The sequence below is a fragment of the Ammodytes marinus genome (assembly GCF_949987685.1).
Source record: "Ammodytes marinus genome assembly, chromosome: 15".
Lineage (NCBI taxonomy): Eukaryota > Metazoa > Chordata > Actinopteri > Uranoscopiformes > Ammodytidae > Ammodytes > Ammodytes marinus.
Window position 1 is genome coordinate 16,989,010 of NC_137219.1, and position 18,599 is coordinate 17,007,608.

General features: G+C 41.6%; 3 protein-coding genes across 3 annotated transcripts; 2 read left to right on the plus strand and 1 right to left on the minus strand.

Annotated features, from left to right (window-relative positions):
* The first annotated feature begins 595 nt into the window (after positions 1–595).
* On the plus strand, positions 596–7,209 carry ppp1r14d (protein phosphatase 1 regulatory inhibitor subunit 14D). Its single transcript, XM_080042967.1, has 4 exons — positions 596–1,071; positions 6,617–6,697; positions 6,914–6,946; positions 7,105–7,209. The coding sequence occupies exons 1-4, from the start codon at positions 892–894 to the stop codon at positions 7,171–7,173; spliced, it is 363 nt and encodes a 120-aa protein (XP_079899093.1). The 5' UTR covers positions 596–891; the 3' UTR covers positions 7,174–7,209.
* A 62-nt stretch (positions 7,210–7,271) lies between these two features.
* zfyve19 (zinc finger, FYVE domain containing 19) lies at positions 7,272–13,141 on the minus strand. Its single transcript, XM_080042966.1, has 11 exons — positions 13,013–13,141; positions 12,794–12,915; positions 12,650–12,703; positions 12,385–12,563; positions 12,116–12,258; positions 11,860–11,968; positions 11,469–11,687; positions 11,292–11,368; positions 10,944–11,048; positions 10,680–10,843; positions 7,272–9,300 (listed from the first exon to the last, which is right to left on the minus strand). Exons 1-11 carry the CDS (start codon positions 13,064–13,066, stop codon positions 9,222–9,224), a joined length of 1,305 nt encoding a protein of 434 aa, XP_079899092.1. The 5' UTR covers positions 13,067–13,141; the 3' UTR covers positions 7,272–9,221.
* Positions 13,142–13,320: 179 nt separating this feature from the next.
* On the plus strand, positions 13,321–16,802 carry bub1bb (BUB1 mitotic checkpoint serine/threonine kinase Bb). The gene is made up of 9 exons (XM_080042593.1): positions 13,321–13,404; positions 13,831–14,000; positions 14,108–14,167; positions 14,272–14,416; positions 14,504–14,700; positions 14,790–14,953; positions 15,073–15,266; positions 15,353–15,453; positions 15,883–16,802. Exons 2-9 carry the CDS (start codon positions 13,858–13,860, stop codon positions 16,163–16,165), a joined length of 1,287 nt encoding a protein of 428 aa, XP_079898719.1. The 5' UTR covers positions 13,321–13,404; positions 13,831–13,857; the 3' UTR covers positions 16,166–16,802.
* The last annotated feature ends 1,797 nt before the right edge of the window (positions 16,803–18,599 follow it).

Consider the following 18,599-nt stretch of genomic DNA (forward strand, 5'->3'; position numbering starts at 1 on the left):
AAGCCCTGGCTCACCTGTCAGGGGAAACCCAGCTATTGTTGGACGCGTCTGTGAACACAAGAGAGCTCTTCCCATCAGTCTTTGGACTGTGTGAGCACAGAGATATTTTTAGATACTCCCACTGAGGGAATGATAGGAAAAATATGGTTGGTGGTGTGTTGGTATGTAGAGGTTTCTGATAAAAGGTATGGATACAGATCTCATGAACAGGGATAAAAGAACAAAACTACACAGATATGTCTATATTGTATCACGTCAGTAAGGCATGTTGGCTAGAATAATATTACAGAATAACTTGATTCGCCTTGGTCGGACGTCAACCTTTCTCCTGCTTTTATCACAGCAATTGACCTATGATCCCACCTGCTATAACATAGTGGTAGAGAGCAAGATCAAACACACACCCTCTAAGGTGCATGTCAACAGACACACACACACACACACACACACACACACACACACACACACACACACACACACAAATGCATGCACAAACTCTCTCACACACACACATTCACGGAAGCATATCCCATTACCAGCCTCCTGATAGTGCAGCCAGTGGGTGTTTCAAGAGGAGGAGGCAACGAGAGCAAGACAGAGAGAGCGAGAGTGCGAGAGTGAGAGAGGACAGGCAGAGACACAGAGCCAGCATTACAGAGAGGGGGCAGAGCACGGACATTCAACAAGATAATAGGAGATACGCGTGGGAACACCAGCCCACAGGAAAAGCAGAGACAGAGCAGGGGAGCCGGTGTGCATAACCAACGTGTCAGAGCCTGTAGGTCTGCCTCTGTGTGTACGTGTGAGTGAGTGTGTGAGTGAGTGAGTGAGTGTGGTGTGTGTGTGTGTGTGTGTGTGTGTGTCCACGATTCTCCTGAGGCCGTGGCAGCCATGGCGTCAGATCCTAGCACCCAGTCTAGGGTGATGTTCAAGGCAAAGGACAAATCCGAAGAGCCGGCGCACCGCAAGTTGGGCAAGCTGACAGTCAAATACAACCGCAAGGATCTGCAGCGGAGGCTGGACATCGAGGAGTGGATCGACGGGGAGCTGCACCTGCTGTTTGATTGTGAGGTAGGATAGGGCCGGATCACAGACACACACTCTCATTCAGACACACAGTGTGCTGGGTGTCTGAGGAGGGGGCAGGATAAGCATGGAGCTGCTCATTGGTGGTGGGCTATCCATCATGTATGAGAAATTACAGAACCCTAAAAAGAGATGCAGGTGGGAGGCTGGTAGCGTCACTTCATGGTTGCAATTTGTGGCACACAATCCCTCATGTGTCATCAGCCTGACTGCAGTATCAGCTGTGCGGTGTGCACCGTTGTGTTCGACCACATTGATAAGATAATTTATCCAAGATATGACGTCTGGTTTAAGTCATCAGGAGGCATTTGCAAGCACGTTGCAACCTTGATGACGCAACACTTAGATACATTTTTAACATATGGTTGCCATATGGCTACATTAACGGTTCGGGTGTTCTGAAGTTTGTTTTTCCGCAGTGTGAGTGTTGAATAGTTTAGTTTCTAGAGTCAATAACAATACAAGGAAATGTGGAGGAATAGAGTTGAAGGACCAAAACAATGACTGTGTGATTCTGTGATAAAGTAATAAAGATAGCGCCAGAGAAAGTTATAAAAAGTCAAAGCTAATGACTGGGAAAGAGAGTGTTTATTTCCTGCTATAATGGAGGCATCGTGACATTATGTCATCATTGTAGTGTCTGTGTGTGTCATGCCTTTCTTTATGCAGACACATTCTTGTGTGCACGGCCACCCAATAGCTATGCATGCAAGAATATACATGCCCCTATATATTGCCCTCCATCCAAGACATGGACTTTATATTGACTCAGTGCATGTTTTCTGTAAAAGCAAGAATTGTAATGTGGAAATGCGTACTCATTACTTCCATTTAGTGCCTAATAATCGCCTCTTTGCATAGATGTTAATGTTTAATCTGTACAAGGGATAATAATGAGACATCAGCCAGCTCTCACACGTACACGCACACGCTCACACACACACACACACACACACACACACACAAAGCAACCTTCATAACTCCAATCCTGTATGGTGGGATACAATCCAATTATGTCAGAGGCTCCATATTGACTCTCTTGGCATTCTCTGAGGGAAAACCATTGCAACAGATGTCTCAGCACCCACACGAGGCAGCTTGGCACGGCAGAATTAGGGGTGTCTGTTAAGGAGCATGAGCTTTACTAATGACCATGCAGATCGGATGACAACACCGCCTCCGTCTCATGATGCCGGAAAAACTAAATTTTCGAATTTAATTCTCAGTCCACGCAGAGACCCCTCAGTAGCTGCAGATGGCCCGTAGCCACCTCACTGGCTGGCATCCCCCTTACACTGCCAGGGAGCCCTTTGCATAAGGCATACACTGATGGTGCAGAGCGTACAGAGAGTACACATCCCCATCCCTCTAAATGGCTTTCTGACATGGAAGTTGTCTACAGCAAAGCTAGTGATGAGACAATCGGCATCTCCAGTTATCTACGTAACGTTAGTCTTCTTTTTTTATTACACTGTTGGATAGTAAGGGTTAAGCCTTACTGGTTTAATTTAAAAAACACTTTAGTCACAGCTGAGCACTGTGTTTATTTTTTTATTTTGCTACTCTTTTCCTCACCAGAATACTAATTTTAAGAGCTTTATTCCATTCATATCCTAAGCCTTCCTGAGGTTATATATGATAATATGCTTGAGGAGCTGAGGGTGGAATAAATCACATGAGTGGAAACCAGGACATGTTGATAACATAAACAGATCTGAAGTCTTTCTTTCTGCACCCTTCTGATCTTGTCCCAGAAACATACGATTATTTCATGTTTGGCATAACTTGGCCCTTTGCCTGTGCTGGTTCTAACATAATCCGCCAAAAGGATAAATGATTAGAGATGATGATGATGTGACAGTGATAACAATCGAAAGACTTTCCACAACATGAACTGAAGTTTGACATTTTTCCCAAAAATGTGCTTGCGCGATTTGTGTGGAATTAGCGGTGCCTTGTCCATGTGTACTGGTCGGTGTAATGAATTTTGCATGGACTCAGGGGACGGTTACTCTGTGAGTCTTCCGCGTGGAAGCATTTACCATCAGTCCCCTGTGTCACCGCCTGAATTATTCAGCCACATCTCTAATTCATACAAATGCTGCCTCGGCCTGGAGTGGCCCCTTTTCGTTGCAAATTTCACACCTTTTGAGAAATTGTAAACTTAGGAAAAAAAGGAGTATGAAAAACTTCTCCAAGATAGATTTAAAAACATTGAGCAACGTTTGGATTTTTGTATGAATAGCAACACAGAATAGAACCCAGATCGTTTCATATAAATAAATGGACTGAAAGGCTACAATAGAAAATCTCTTCTGAACGAAATGGTTCATTTGTTTATGATTGATATATTGTATAGTGTCACGTGACCACATCACATTTGAATTCCTAAATGAAGGAATTGTTCTGCTCTTATAGAACAGGAAAAAAAAAAGTGGATCTTTGCACTCTGTTTGTGTCATGACTCACAGTGAATGTTTTGTTTTGTTTTGTTCTGTGGGTAGCTTGGTGCCTTTGACAGGAAAAAGGAAGGGTCTGATAAGTTAAACATACACTGGCATCTTCTCGGAACAGCTATGTTTCCTGGGCACGGTTTCCTTTACATTATAATAGCAAACACTAATGGAACCACACTGTGTTTGATGTTTTGTTGTAATATTCTCTAACATCCAAGATCAGTAAATCTCATTACTTAACACCAACAGGAGACTACAAGAATCTAGCTGTAAACAATACACACACACAAAAATAAAAATAAAATAAAAAACATTGTGAAAAATACGCCTTTTAGCTCTCTGGTCCAGAGATGGATGACAGCACTGCCATATGTGTCGGTCCAATATGAAGCTACAAGCTACAGTTGGTAAGCTTGTAGCTTAGCATAAATACTGTCTGGAAATAGGGTAAAACTGCTAGCTCGACTATCTCAAAAGGTCACAAAATCAGCCTAGCCTAGCATCTCTAAAGCTCACAAAATAAGGGAGCGTGTCTATTTTCCCCCAGCCCTATGTTCCCACATTTCTAATTAATCTAACTATATAATATCACTAAAATCATTAGGAACTATTCACCGGGGGTCATGAATATCAATACTCAATTTCATTGGCAGTCTTGCTAGAACAGTTCAGGAATCTCCCTCTGGTCAAAATTGTTGCTGATAATATTGGTACTGATCGATTACTACTTTCATCTTTTGGCCAATTTTAGTCAACTTTGTTTAAATATAGAACTTACATAAAGAGTGAAAAAAAAAGTCATCCTTGATTTTTTTTTTTTACATTATTTAAAAAAAAATAATAATAATAATAAGCATGATCATCATCATACTCCATACCTGAGAAGTCCAACAGGAAAAACCAGGTCATAATGATGGAACTTTCCTGGTTCTGAATGATAAATTCTGGCTGAGGTCATACTATCTCGACAGATTCCAAGCGCTTATTTAGAATGCATCTGTATTGCCCATCTAAAACTGCAATCCTCCTAGACCTACTTACATATTCATTAATTCCAGTGTAAGTGCCAACATTCATTTTAGCTTCAGCCTATTGCTTTTAACTTCAAAAAGTGCTGCTAAGACATTTCTACCCAGAGGCCTCATTAAAATGCCATTTTCCTCTTACAATTAGGGTAACACTCAACAAGCTGAAAAATGCAACTGCCTACAATAAAATATGATAAAGAGTGAGCGGAGGAGTCGTCCTATTCTTTCATGGTAAACACACATGTTGGTCTCATTGATATTTAGCCAAGCTCAGAATTTGTTACATCACTAATGTAGTACTTTGGTGGGTTTCATTTACACATTCACCCTTCACTCACTACATATGCCCCTCTAGATAGCCACTTAAAGTACCGCAGAATAATGGGAATATATTATCTTGTTCAGGACAGATAAGTACTTTTCAGATAGGCCAAAGTGAACCGTATTGTAGCAGTCGATTATAGCAAATTTGGCTACTCCCAAAATGGATAGTCCAGAGGGTAAAGAGAATACAATACACTCGATTTGACAGGATATAAATCTGTGAGAATAAATATTTTTAATAACTACTCCCATTCATTCGGTGTGCATTAGCATCACGTTAGCTCATGGACTGCTAGCAGAATGTAGATGGGGAGCTTAAGCTGCACCCAGAGGGATAAAGAAAGCGTTGTATTCCTGCTAAAATGTAACCTCTCAATATACAGTGTAATTAAAAAGTACTTGAACTATTTTAAACCTAACACCAAACCTTTAAAAACATTTGGCCAAACCAATTGCAGAACAAAACACTTAACAAACCTATAACCTAAAAAAGTAGAGCTGGGTAAAGCAAGGCCGGCACAGCACAAAGACATATAGCGCTGTGGACCCAGACCTGCATGTGTACTGCAGTCTGCAGACATCAGCAGAAGAACATGGGGTCCAAACTGGCAGCATGTATCAATTAGAGGGGGCACAGGGGACTCCGAAGGTGGGCCTATCTATTCCGCCACTCAGCACTCCCACATTGATTAGCTCTCTCCTCATCCAGAAAAACACACTCTGCGAGCCCTGTCCTCACCCTGCCATGAAAACTCCCCAGCCGGAAAATGTTCCTCTTTAAAAGAGGCCCCACTTGTCAAAAATGAGTGTACACCTGCTGACTCCAGATATCCCAGTGTCTGTGATTCATGCAGTGAACACTGTACACTCCCTCTGAAAATGTAGCTAAAAGGTGCAGATAGGAGCTTGTGATATGGATCGATCACTTTGCTATATTATCTTTTTATAACTTTGCCCTTTATACAACAGTCTTTACACAAGGTTGCCATTAATCTTGAAATGTGCTGACTGCCATTGTTTGGTTAAGGCTTAACATTTAAGAAATAGGGGTTGGTATGGATTTAGTAAGACCTCCTGTGCACATATTACAGTTAAGGCTGCCCCTTGGATTTGTATATGGATAGATATATACGCAGTGTGGGACAATACGAGATTAATATATTCTTTAGAAAACAGTTCAACTGGAAACAATCAGTCATCAATGGCTGAGCTAACTGCAAGCTGGGTAAACCATCCAGGAAATCTGATGGTGGCAAGTGGCGAGTATGGCCTCCTGGAGCATTTATTTTTTGCTTCATGCCTCAGTGCTCTTCGGTACATCATCAATCGTATCATTGCTAAAAGAAATGATTAAGGAGGAAAAGCTGTTTTTATTCTTATTTATCGCATAAGGCCATCACTATTAACCCCGGTAATTGGCTTCCATGAAACGCTCCTCTTTAAAACAGACCAACAGCTGATATACCACTGTGCAAAGAAGTCATTACTGCTGTGAAACACTTGTCATGTTGCATCACATCTTACGCTCTTTCTTTTCGGTCTGAATGACTCTGCTCAGTGGGGTGGACACAGTCTTACCACTGTGAGGGGAAGAATGGCAGGAAGCCCCAATTGCACTATGTCTTCGAGAGCTTATCTAGCATGCAGAAATACAAGGGGTCGGCAATGTAGTAATAGAGGAATTTTGTCAAACATTTGTTTTTTGTCTTTGCTGTTTTGCAGGAGGAAGAGATCCCAGAGTTAGAGATCGACATAGATGAGCTCCTGGAGCTGACAGACGAGGGACAGAGAACCCGGCTGCAGGTAAGATTGTGCTACGCAAGGCAATTTTAGCCATTATTTACATTTCATCTCTAGTTATTTACATAATCGGTCATTTATTGCTTCATTGGACTGGTTCCCAGCACAGCACTGACCCCTTTGCAATCCAATGTTGCAATGTTGGCAGTGAAAAAAGAAAAGAAAAAAAGCAATGTTCAATCTTGTGTGTGAGTTATATGTTTTTCTACTCTTTGTTAGGAGTTGTTGCAGGAATGCGGAAAGCCAAAAGAGGTGAGGGGAAGAAAATACATATGAAACTGCACACAGACATATAAAGTTTTCAATATACAACATGTTTTACCTTTTTACTATACTGTTGTTTTGTTGTTTAGTATGTACCAGTTACATGCAGAAAAGCTAAATCTATTTTTCTCTGTCTCCCCCACTAGGATTTTATCAACGGGCTGCTCTACAGGATAAAGGGTCTACGCAAAATGTCTGGTACCCTGAAGAAATAATTATTGGTCAAATAAAGAATTGAGACAATGCGGAGCCTCTGATCTTCCCGTGTCCCATGCGTTAACTGTTTGGCTGCCTGTATGTGAGGTACATGTTTTTGGGAAACTCCTTATGCCCCCCTTCCCCCCTTCTTGGGTCAGCATCAGTCTACCACCAGAGCAGTCAAGTTTGAAATGGACGTTTTTATTTTATTATTTTATTCTAATTTATGGACTGCTATTACATTTTGTCTCCCATAAACATACCAATAATGCACATGATAAAAGTTGTACTTACTATTACCCAGACCTTTTTTTTGTGTGTAAGACTGTACATTTTCAGTTGCCTATTTATGTACATAAAACATTTTTGTTCTGATAACAGCGTTGTATGTCGAAATAAAATTGAACATTTTCAAAACAAGGCTGATGATGAATTACAGAGAAGGGTTACATCTGACTTCCACCAAGGTGATTAACCAACAGAACAGCATCATCGGGTATTATTTATTCAACATATACAAATAAATATTGCCTATTACACCCATCAATTTGTAGCACTAATGCAACTATCCTCTTAGCGTAATTGCCCTTTAGTAGCCTACTCCTCTAAAACACTTGTTTGCCTGTAAAGAATGATTATGTCCTACTGTCCAGAGACAATATGAAACTTATGGCACATCATTCCCAGAATGCAAGCTCCTGCTTTCTGGCAAATGGATGGAAGCAAAGGAGACGCGGTGGAACATGTCAGGTCTAGGAGTAAACACAGTGAAATCAGCGGCAGGGAGGTCCATTAAGTATGCCTCCATTATCCTCATCCATTTCCTGTCTGTGCTGTGTTTCTGACATGGCCAGAGAAGGCAAACACAGTAACGGCCTCCATACAAACCTTAATGGAGCAAGCCCCCAGAGGAGAGTATAATTATGGTTGCTCCTGTTGGCTTGACAGTAATGCACACTGATGAAACTGCACTCTGGCTTTCTCTGTGTCATACACACAGGGTCTTTCGGCTGAGGGCTCCATTATAGTAAATTGCTTGCAGCCCCCCACCCACACACACTTCCACTTTTGCTTCACGGGCACAGAAGCCATCCATACTCTTAAGACTACACTCCTAACAAGGCCAGTTTCTGACATTGTTTGTTGAGTGATGATATCAGGGATAAAAGAAAAAAAAGGCTTCTGTGTTCAAAATATATATCAAAAAATGCAGCTGTTCCTCAAAGACGTGACATAGCGCCAAAGCACTTTTTCATCCTTCATAATGAAATTACGCACAAGGACAAGAAAGGCAATACTCATGTCAGACTCACAGCCAAACATAGATTACAAGAGTGACTGCAGCGCCTGCCAAAAGAAAACAAAGCCCTCAGTAATCCTTTTATACGGCCTCCGCTGTACGTCTACGGTCCAGGGCTGACAGTAGACCGGGATGCTCGTACAGCAGACCAAATGAGCTCACGATACGTCTGCTCTCAGTATGCGTTTTTAAATCATCACAAGGTGGCAAGTGCACAGTGCGTCTAAGGGGAGCCTTCGTTGCCTTTGGGAGGAAGTGACGTAAAAATAAAAGTCAAGCTTCTTATTACAGTTTAATTGTTGACTGAAGCACTTTTGAGCTGAGAGGCAGCCTCTGCAAGATCTGCTTATCTATTTCTATACTTTACAGCAAAAATAGAAGCTATATTTTTCATATTTTACATTTGTTTTTAAGTTCATGCCTAAGTCTAGTCTTTGCTTTGCCATAAACTTGTTACTCATTGTTTTTTGTCACTTATTGTCATTTGTTAAGCTAATTTAGATCCCTGTTAGCAATTACAGAAAGCAGATTACACTCTACTTGTGGTTTGTAGAGACGCATGTTTGTAGCAGCTTTGGAAGGTTTGGATTACATAAATTGGGGATAAAGTAGGGTCTTCTGGCTTGCTTTACATAATAGGTAGTGTTTCAATCTTTCGAGACACAGTTTTATTACCAATAATAGGTCTTAAGTCTAAAGCAAAAGTCTAATGTCGATGACTGACCGGAGACTAATAATACAAACGCCTACAGCACAGTCTCACTATCATTTCTTCCTCTTCTTCTTCGGTGCTGTGTAGTTAGTGGTGCGGTGCTCCTTCCTGTCATACTTATCGTGGCCTTCCCTGGGGAGATAATAGAGAATGGATTGATAATTTATCACAGATCAACATAAATACTTTATATGCATGCTGCTTAGAAGTATGGCAGCAGCCTGCCTATCGTTCTATCTGGGTCATGGTATGTATTCCAAATCACAGACCGTCTTCCATTGGGAAAATATCAGAGCAAAGATTCCCAGGCAAAGCTCCTCTACAGTGTTTCCCCTAGAATTGTTCTTAGGCCCGGTGGTAAAAGCTGATAAAGAGTATGCGCGCGGCGTGCATACCAAATTTGTAGTAGAAATTGACCAAAACTAACTGTATTATGGATGAGCCTCTTTTGACAGCCCGCTACAAATCAGGGCATAGGGTTATGCCTTCACATTCTGTACGTTTGTACATTTTGTGTTTCCCTCAGGATTTTTTGAGACTGCTGGGGGAGAATGGACCTTCATAGTGGGGTCTTGGGGCATGCCCCTGCGGAAGAAAACCTTTACCTTTTTTAAGTTAAATGCATCAAACTGGTGCACTTTGAGAAGCTAAATCTGATTTTATTTTTTTTGGTCTGTAAACAGCTGTCATATGTCCTGCCTAAAACAATTTTATGGAATAATTTGGAGAAACAAGCCATATAAACTATTGAAGAAAAACACAGATATGAAAATAAAATACAATAAACACGAAGACCTAATATAGACAGGTATATCATGTCTAGTATTAATTTCTGGAATAATCTGGATCATGAAACATTTTCTTTAATTTATCAAATATTCATTTAAAATAAATGAATTAACCTAGGCTACACATCATGATTAGCCTATCAATCAAAATGTGTGCAAAATAAGCAACATTTTGTATTCCGACCCATTATATTTCATGTAGCCTAGTTCTCAATTTAAAACATAAAAATAAAGTAGCATTGAAAATACCAAAAAATAAAGCTTGTAGGGCTATTATAGCCTGCTGTTTTCAAGATAACTTGCTGCGCTGTCTCAGCTGTTGATACAGATTGGTTGCCATGGCGACGTAGCGACTTTAACTTTCTAAGTTTTGCTCATCACTTTTTCCTGTTCAACTCCCTGTTACTGAGTCCTAAATATCTCCAGTGTAGCCTATACCATGGACCTATAAAGGAAGGTTCTTTCTCGTCATGTTTCCCTGTTTGACATGTGCGCTCCGAATGCACACGTGCATCGCGCGGCGTAGCGCAGACAAAAAAATAAATAAATAAATATATATATATATATATATTTTTTTTTTTGGGCAGCTGTTGGCCTGGCGGGGGGTCCCGTTGGCCTGGCGGGCCCGCCAGGCCTGCATAATGGTAGGGGAAACACTGCTCTATGCGACTAAAAACCAGAATTACTGATGGTCTTGTATATAATGATTGTATGTTACACTACCTGAAGCAGCGGTTGCAGTATAGGTCTCCATCACAGGCGTGGCAGCGAAGGGTGGCGTCTTTGTTACAGATGCAGCACCACGGAAGCTCTTCCTCGTCACTGTCTGATGAGTGATGTGCAACAGCAGCCGGAGTTATCCTACTTTTGGGTGTTGGAGCCTGGGTCTTTAAAAACACCATCACATCAACAAAGGGATTAGATATCATACTCTCTAATAGGTCAGAATATATTTTTGTTTTTTTTAGCTTGACTGTTGTTTAGTACCGATTTCTTTGAAGCTTGTTTCTTTTCCGTGTTCTTTGGTCCACTAGTATGTTCTAAAGGTATGTTGTAACCACTGGCCTCATCCAATGTAGCCTCTTCAGAGAGCTGCAAAGAACAAGCAGAACTTAGAAATGCAGGACTTTTCAAAACATGCCCTCCACTTCAAACTTAAGAAAATGATCAAAATGGCAAAATAGCAGCCCCTTGTGGTCAAAAGAACTGGTCCAGATTAGTTCACTATCATCTTCAAGGGGTGTCATATGCCCTGAGGAATAACATGTTATACCATGTAAGATGTATTAAAACATTTACTACAGTATCAACTACCATTAGCATTAAGCTCCAGACCTGTTTTAACACTCGCATCACAGCTTCTTCCTCGGTCTCCTCGTCACTGTCGGGATGCTGAAAGTCTTCCATGGTAACTAGAAGTGACACGACAAATACAACACTGACGTTCACACTTCTACCATGATGGCCATGGTGTTAACAGACCATCAATATATTGTTTGTGTGCTCCTGTACCTTTGTCTGGGTCCTGGCCCTTCAGCTGTGCCAGCCTCTTGGCCATGTCAAGGATCTGATCTTGGGAGTGGGACTCTTTCCTCAGCTCCTCCATGGCTTCCTCTAGCAGACGAGTCTTCTCCGTTTCCAGCTGCTTGCCCTCCTCCTGGTTCTCCTCCAAATTCTCATCCAACATTCCCCCCTCCCCTTTGTTGAGATCATTCATACGCCCAGCTTCACCTGCAGAATGATTCACACAGGTTTGAACACAATTAGCTGAACAGAGTCGGATTTGGTGTCGGAGCACAGTCGGTCTTGATATAATTATTATGACTGTGTAAGACTGTGGCTGCATCGTTCAATATGAACTGATTGCGGTGGGGCAAAATCAATAAGGCGAGTGACATCTTACTGCATTCAGGATTTGATTGCTGGTTGTCTATGGCAACTTCCGCCGTCATCTGAGCAATGAGATCATTGCTTTGTTCCGTCTGAGTCCTGGTATCTGGAGGCTGGTGAACCTTTGCAGAAGAGCATATACAGACAGTGCACTGGTGAGCAAATTTCAGCAAACTATTTAGTGTGCAGTTCCATCTAGATTAGCCATGAAAACTTAAAGCTGTCCAGGACCCTCACACAATATGTTACAAACATATTAGAAGACTCACGGGTGGAGGAGCTTGAGATGGCTGAGGTAGACCCCTCAAAGCTGCCAGACGGTCCTCCATCTCCCCAAAAGAAGGCACTGGCAGGCTGGGAGCTTTCAGAGCAGCGAGTCGAGACTCGATCTCTTTCTCAGATGGGATGGACTCTGATGAAGAGGTAAAGAGCTTACAATGGCTTTTGCCAAGAGAAATGATATTATTACTGTATTGTATCAGATTTTTTATTTTTCATTAAATGGTAGCCTCTGAAAATCTTTAGTTTTTTTTATTACTTGGCGGATTTGGCGTAGTGTCCTCCCTCAGCTTTTGGAGCCTTTCAGCAATAGCCTGATCTTCTTTACTCAGGCCTTTGGTCGGTAGTGGTCCTGGTCTGCTGTTTCTGTTGCCTCCATGCGTAAGAGGCTGTGCTGTCGACTGTCCTTGCTGTTTGGCCTCAAGTGCAGCGACCCGTCTACGGAAGAAACATGAACTTCAGATAGCCCAAAACTGCAACGTTGACAAAGTGTCATTTGTCTGAAATTTGATAATCACACTGACTTTTTGTAATTTTCAGGAGGGGACCATTTCCCTGCATTGTTTGAAGATTCGCCACTAAAGCGGAGGAAAAATAGATAAGTCAGAATGCTTGTTAATTCTTATGAATGATAGCATTACCATTGTTTCACATGGTTTGACCTTTACCTTGTCAGATTACCGTGGCACTGTTTGCAGACCTTCTGCTGGGTGTTGCCACAGCGAGGCACCACAGCACTGAGAGACAAACAGCTGGAGCAGAAGGAGCGGCCGCAGTTCTTACAGCCCAGCTACGAGGACATTTGAACGGAAATCACACACTCCTCTTGTCTTAAAACGATTATTGTCTATGGCTATGTTATTAATATCAGCCAGCAAAGGTCTTACCTCCTTCTTGAAGAGACTGAACTTTGATGCACAACAATAACAACGGTTGTCCATGCCGACACGTGTAGAGAATCATGAGAGAGGCTATTATAATTGTATATATTATATACGCTCGTTAATATGGAAAAGAAAAACGACTCTTCGGACAAATATTGGGCAGCTAGCTGACTATTACAACCTTTCAGCGTTGCTATTACCAAAACAGGAACTACTCCGGAAGTTAGCGCTATGACGTCACCTACATTTTCCTGTTTCTGATTCCTCCAATCAGCTTTGTCCAAATGCTCTCGCGGTCCTCGTTCAAAACACAGAACCGACCGCCGAACAGCTTTCACGCTACAACGTTGTAGCTATAAAAACTCTGGAAAAGAGACAAAGGAGGATTTAAAGCGGTATGAAAACAACACCGTTTCGTTAACTGTCAGTTTATTTTTGAACATGACAGGAACATTTCGCTAATTTTGCCTCTAACGACAAAAACAAAGCAAGCTAAAGCTAATGTAGCTAATAGCTCGCTGGTGCGTTAGCTGGCAAACGTCATGCTCTTCTAAGAGAGAAAAGCTTTATCACGTTAGTTACTTATATTCAGGAATACATAGTCATTTGTTTCTCCTTAAATATAACCTCTTAATGGTGTGATTTTGCCAGCCTAATTCACAATGCATTTTTCTGTGTCGAGATGTGGACACTGCAGCACACATGTATTCTTTTTATAAAAGATTTTGATTGTCGATTTTCTTTTATTATTCATGTTCTTGTAATAGAATTGCAATTCAAATGAAACAAAAACTAACTTATGTGTTTTTTTTGGTCTGTAGGCGCCTAGTTTTTTAATTACCACAATCATGGCAGAAGGAGGAGATGTGGAATGGGAGCTGAGCAAAGAAAACATCCAGCCCCTGCGCCGGGGAAGGGCCATTTCTGCCTTACAACAGGGGCTCAGTCTGCAACAGGAAGGACTCAGCTATGCCATCAACCAGCAGAGACAGTATGGAGGCTTTTTTTTAAACATTGCATTAGTTAGTGTGATGGCACTTTTTTGCCCCTGCAGTTCTCACATGATGATGACGGTTTTGCAACTCTTCGTTTCCCTAGGGCCTTTGAGTCTGAACTGCGACTGTATGACGGAGATGATCCACTTGATGTCTGGGATCGGTAAGTCAAATACGTAAACAGCAAAGGGAATTCATGCTCTTGTGCGCTGCTATTAAAGGAAAGAGGTGTATTTTACAATCCTTACTTAGTTCTGTCTTTTACAGGTATATTAAATGGACAGAGCAAACCTTCCCCCAGGGAGGGAAAGAGAGCAACCTCCCTGCCATGTTGGAGCAAGTCGTGACCAGATTCACGGAGGAAAATAAATATCACAATGACCCTCGCTACGTTGAATTTTGTACTAAGTTTGTAAGTGTAATAGGTCAAGCTCTGACTACTTGACAAGCGAATGCAGCAGTAATAACTTTTGGCTATACATGTGTTGTGTGCTTTTAGGCAGTGAACTGCCCGGAGCCCTTGGACATTTACAGGTACATGCAAACGCAGGGAATAGGAGTGACACAGGCATCCCTTTACATCGCTTGGTCAGAGCAGTATGAGAATCAGGGCAACTACCGCAAAGCAGACCTAGTCTACCAGGAAGGCTTCAAGAGGTTTGCTGAGCCGCATGATAAGCTCCTGCAGTTTCACAAGTACGTAAACATTCTGTGAAGTTTCAGATATAGTTTGACACTGCAAAAAATATTGGCATAATCTAAATGTCCTTTGTTGTTGTATGTAGGGCTTTGCAGGCACGTGTGACCCGACAGGTGATGATGAATGTGCAGGAGGACAATAGTGATGATGAGTCTAAAGAAGCTGAGAGGGTTTCTCTAGCCGACCTTAAACACAGAGGGAAGAAAAAGCTCATTGCACCCATCAACAGAGTTGGGCCGGCAATCAAAAGTAAGCGCATAATTATACAAATAAAATCAGATGATTTAACCAGTTCTACAGGAACTTTTAATATCGGGTTTATCATTTGAAATGGTGTTTCCCTATTTGTTTGATTGCCCTTCGAGCAGCAGTTGGTGGAGGCCTGCGGACACAAGGAGCACCTGTCCTTGGTAATACTTCAAACCGACTTTTGACGATCTTTGATGAGAACAAGGTCCAAAGTGCCGGCCCCTCAGTGCCTAACCTGGAGACGAGGGTGGCGCCTCCCACTTCCAGGGCGAAGGAGAATGAGCGTAATCCTGAGAAATGGTGTGACGTCAAGGTATGAGGAAAGCAGAGGTTGTGTTAGTGGATTTAAATGTGTGGAATGTTACCCGGTGATGTCAGACTGACGTGTTTGTGCCATAGATTCCCCAGAAGAACAAATTCGGACACACTGTTATGGCCCCACCGCCTCCCAAACCCACCTTCCAACCATTTGTTGAGGAGTCAGACCAGCCTCCAACAATGTGAGTGACCACAAACATATTTCATCTGTAGCTTTGATTCAAGGCTTTTAATTACCGCACATTTAATTTACATTGTTATTTCAGGTTTGCAATGAAACAAAGATTCCCGAAATTGCCAACTACTTCTGAAATGCATTAATCAACAATTTTGATAATAAAGTAAAGCACTTCTAGTATTAACCTCTTAATTGTGATGGTTTGCTAATTTTCTTTGATTTATATCATAATGCGGTCAGACAGTTATTGTTATTTTCTGCCTTTGACTGTACAATGATTTGTATCGTAAAAAATATTCAATAACAAAAACATGTATGTTAAAGCCCCATTCTTTTTTTAATCCAACATATGGTAGTGATCTTAGTTTGTCCCTCTTAGACTGTGAGTAATATTTATATTTCCTTGCTTTGGCTTTGTCCTTCTCACTTTAAGGACGCCATGCAAGATCAACCCGGCAGTGAACACAGTCTTATCGTCTCGTAAGCCGCGCAGAGAGGAAACCCCTCTGAAGAGACTACAGGATCACCATCAGCAACATAAGGAAGCCGAATCAGGAAAAGTACAGGAGCTGCAGTTTATGTACTGTAAAGAGCTGCTGCTCAACGGCGCCACCGAGTTCTGCTTTGAGGAACTGCGTGCGGAACGTTACTTCAAAAAGACTGCACAGGAGGTCAGAGGTCAAGAAGAGCAGGCTAGTGCCAGTGCTTCAAACTGATGCAGCTAAGAAGATGGACAACTTGATGGACTTATTTTATTTAGTTTTTTATTTCTACCTTCATTTAGACAAAAGTATCATGACATTACTGCTATGTATTGTTTGTTATCCGGCTGTAAATATTTTGTTTATAGAGGTCCAGTTACTCTCAAAAGTAAAGAGAAAAAACAAGGGTAAAGCTTTGTTAGAAACCCTTTGAACTGAAGACAGTATTGTATTTTAGTTTATTTTTTATTTTTACATACGACGGGAGGGGGGCAAATCATGGGAATAGCTGTACAATGTAATTTAATCCATTTCAAAATACCACTGATGATGGCATGGAATACTAACTATAACCCTAACCTCTAACCCTATCTACACAATTTCAACAGACAATAGGCATCACAGTAGGCCACTGGAGTGTATGTAAGTTATGAGTGCACTGCTTCTAAGAACTAAAACAGTTTGTCTACCAAGTCTCTGCTGCCTGTCTGACATACTACTCACACTTATTCCTAATTGCATTCTTATTCTTATTTCCATTTGTTCTTCAGAACTTTTTATGTATGTGTCCTCCTGCCTTTTAAGTGGATTTATCTTGTTTAGTATTTTCTGAGCAGATGTTTCAATACGAAGGCTTCAGTGAGGCTACTCAACTGGGTTTTATGATTCAATCTGAGTGAACTGTCCCTTCTAGGCAATGTGTCATTGATGTTCAATAAACGTGTTAAAATGTCTGGCTGACGACTAGTGGAATTGTTTTTATTTGTGTTTTTCAGAGGTGGATTGTAATAAGGCACAGTCAGTCAGGGGCATGTTAGGGACAGAAGGGATTGTATCCCTGGTATTGGTATTTGGATTACAAATGGGGCACAGCAACTACAACTATTTAGTGCTGACTCTAATCTGTTGTTGAGGTTCAAACAGTCGAAACTGGTGAGTAGAAACAGAAACCTTCTGCATTTAAATACTCATAAATGTCATTGCTACGTATTCTAATGAAGTGGCTTCATTTAACTTCTTCACTGCAGGGGTATCTTCATCGTACTTTTTAAGGGATACCAACCAACACTTCACCAGGCATGAGAATTATATGTGGAAATCATGCAGCTGGCCCAATATTAATCATTGTGAAGGATAAGTCACCCAGAAGCCCGCTGACTAAAGTGGTGGGAGTAAACCTAATCTACTGATGATGGGATGTACTTGACACAGGCAGACTTTGACGAATGGCTGGGTGATAGGCGGTTGGCTCATTAGCAAGTTAAATCCAGCCATTTCAGTTGTGGGCAGAGCCGGCCTCGCTTATCCCCAATAGGTCACACCATCCCAATGTACTATGGCAAAGAGGGTTGCTGCTCCCACATGCACATGGAGCACTAGAGGAGCAGACTTTAATCTCATATTGGAAATATGACACTGGCAGCCAAGATCCTCTCAACTGGTGAGTTCCAAAAGTGTCTACTTTAAATGTTGGCTTAGTGCTGAGTGAGAGCGGCTGAAATTTCCATGCTAAATGATAGGCAACGTGATGCACTCCCCATCATAATAACACAGCATAACCACACCATAATGCATCCTCTATGACTCGCAATTTGGCAGGATAGCTCATCCCCATGGAAGCACGAAAGTGTGACTATGATCGCACCTCAGACAGAAAATCCATCCTCTCTCTCTCTTACTGCAGAGGACACATGGTACAAGCGAGCTACCTCTCCTTAATGTGTTATTAGACAGGCCCCTCAGCAAGGAACTTTTGTCCAGCGCTGTTACTTTGACAGACAAGAACACTCAGGCTCTGTATGGGCCATGTTTTACAGTCAGAGCTCTTAACCTATTTTTACGATGTGTATTTACATGCACCAGTTCACAGAAGGTACTCTGCCCTGGCCTCTACAGTAAACCTCACTTAGGGTGAAAGGCACTTGGCTAGCCTGGCATGGAGAGGGAAGAGCTTCTTTAAAACTGCAGCAGCAAATCAGGAGGACACGTTCCTATTTTTTTCCCCCTTTCCCCATTATGGAAGCCAATTTCTTTTAGATAAAAATAAGAAAAGTCAAGTCATGATGAAAATGACCTTGCTTGTCATAATTGTCACTTACTAAGACTGATTTAGGCATGTTTAACTTGTAATTTGTATTAACTATCCTATCTAATGTGTTTGACTAAGGAAATCATAACTGTGACTTCTTATCTCATTACTGACGTAGAATTTCTGTTTCGATCATGACTAACTTTTCTGGATAGAATGGCTTTCTGTACATATTAACACTGTTGGTGAGCAAGCAGGAGAATGATGCACGCTTTGAATTAATTCCTCCTGGCGTTGCCTCACTGGTACAGAATTAAACTGGATTTATAGGTCATCTGGAAATGTCAATGGATTTTGACAAGAAATTATTATTGCTTTAGCTGCATAGGCTGAACCCTGATAACCCCTGGCGTAATCCTT

What these genes read in the sequence shown, in the direction of transcription:
- zfyve19 (XM_080042966.1), bottom strand. Translation starts at nt 13,066, where the DNA reads ATGGACAACCGTTGTTATTGTTGTGCATCAAAGTTCAGTCTCTTCAAG. An exon ending in CACTACGCCAAATCCGCCAA is followed by an intron (nt 12,259 to 12,384) that starts GTAATAAAAAAA and finishes CCTCTTCATCAG; the next exon opens with AGTCCATCCCATCTGAGAAA. An exon ending in AACAAGCTTCAAAGAAATCG is followed by an intron (nt 10,844 to 10,943) that starts GTACTAAACAAC and finishes GTGTTTTTAAAG; the next exon opens with ACCCAGGCTCCAACACCCAA.
- ppp1r14d (XM_080042967.1), top strand. Translation starts at nt 892, where the DNA reads ATGGCGTCAGATCCTAGCACCCAGTCTAGGGTGATGTTCAAGGCAAAG. An exon ending in ACCTGCTGTTTGATTGTGAG is followed by an intron (nt 1,072 to 6,616) that starts GTAGGATAGGGC and finishes GCTGTTTTGCAG; the next exon opens with GAGGAAGAGATCCCAGAGTT. An exon ending in AATGCGGAAAGCCAAAAGAG is followed by an intron (nt 6,947 to 7,104) that starts GTGAGGGGAAGA and finishes CTCCCCCACTAG; the next exon opens with GATTTTATCAACGGGCTGCT.
- bub1bb (XM_080042593.1), top strand. Translation starts at nt 13,858, where the DNA reads ATGGCAGAAGGAGGAGATGTGGAATGGGAGCTGAGCAAAGAAAACATC. An exon ending in CCACTTGATGTCTGGGATCG is followed by an intron (nt 14,168 to 14,271) that starts GTAAGTCAAATA and finishes TGTCTTTTACAG; the next exon opens with GTATATTAAATGGACAGAGC. An exon ending in TCAGACCAGCCTCCAACAAT is followed by an intron (nt 15,454 to 15,882) that starts GTGAGTGACCAC and finishes TCTCACTTTAAG; the next exon opens with GACGCCATGCAAGATCAACC.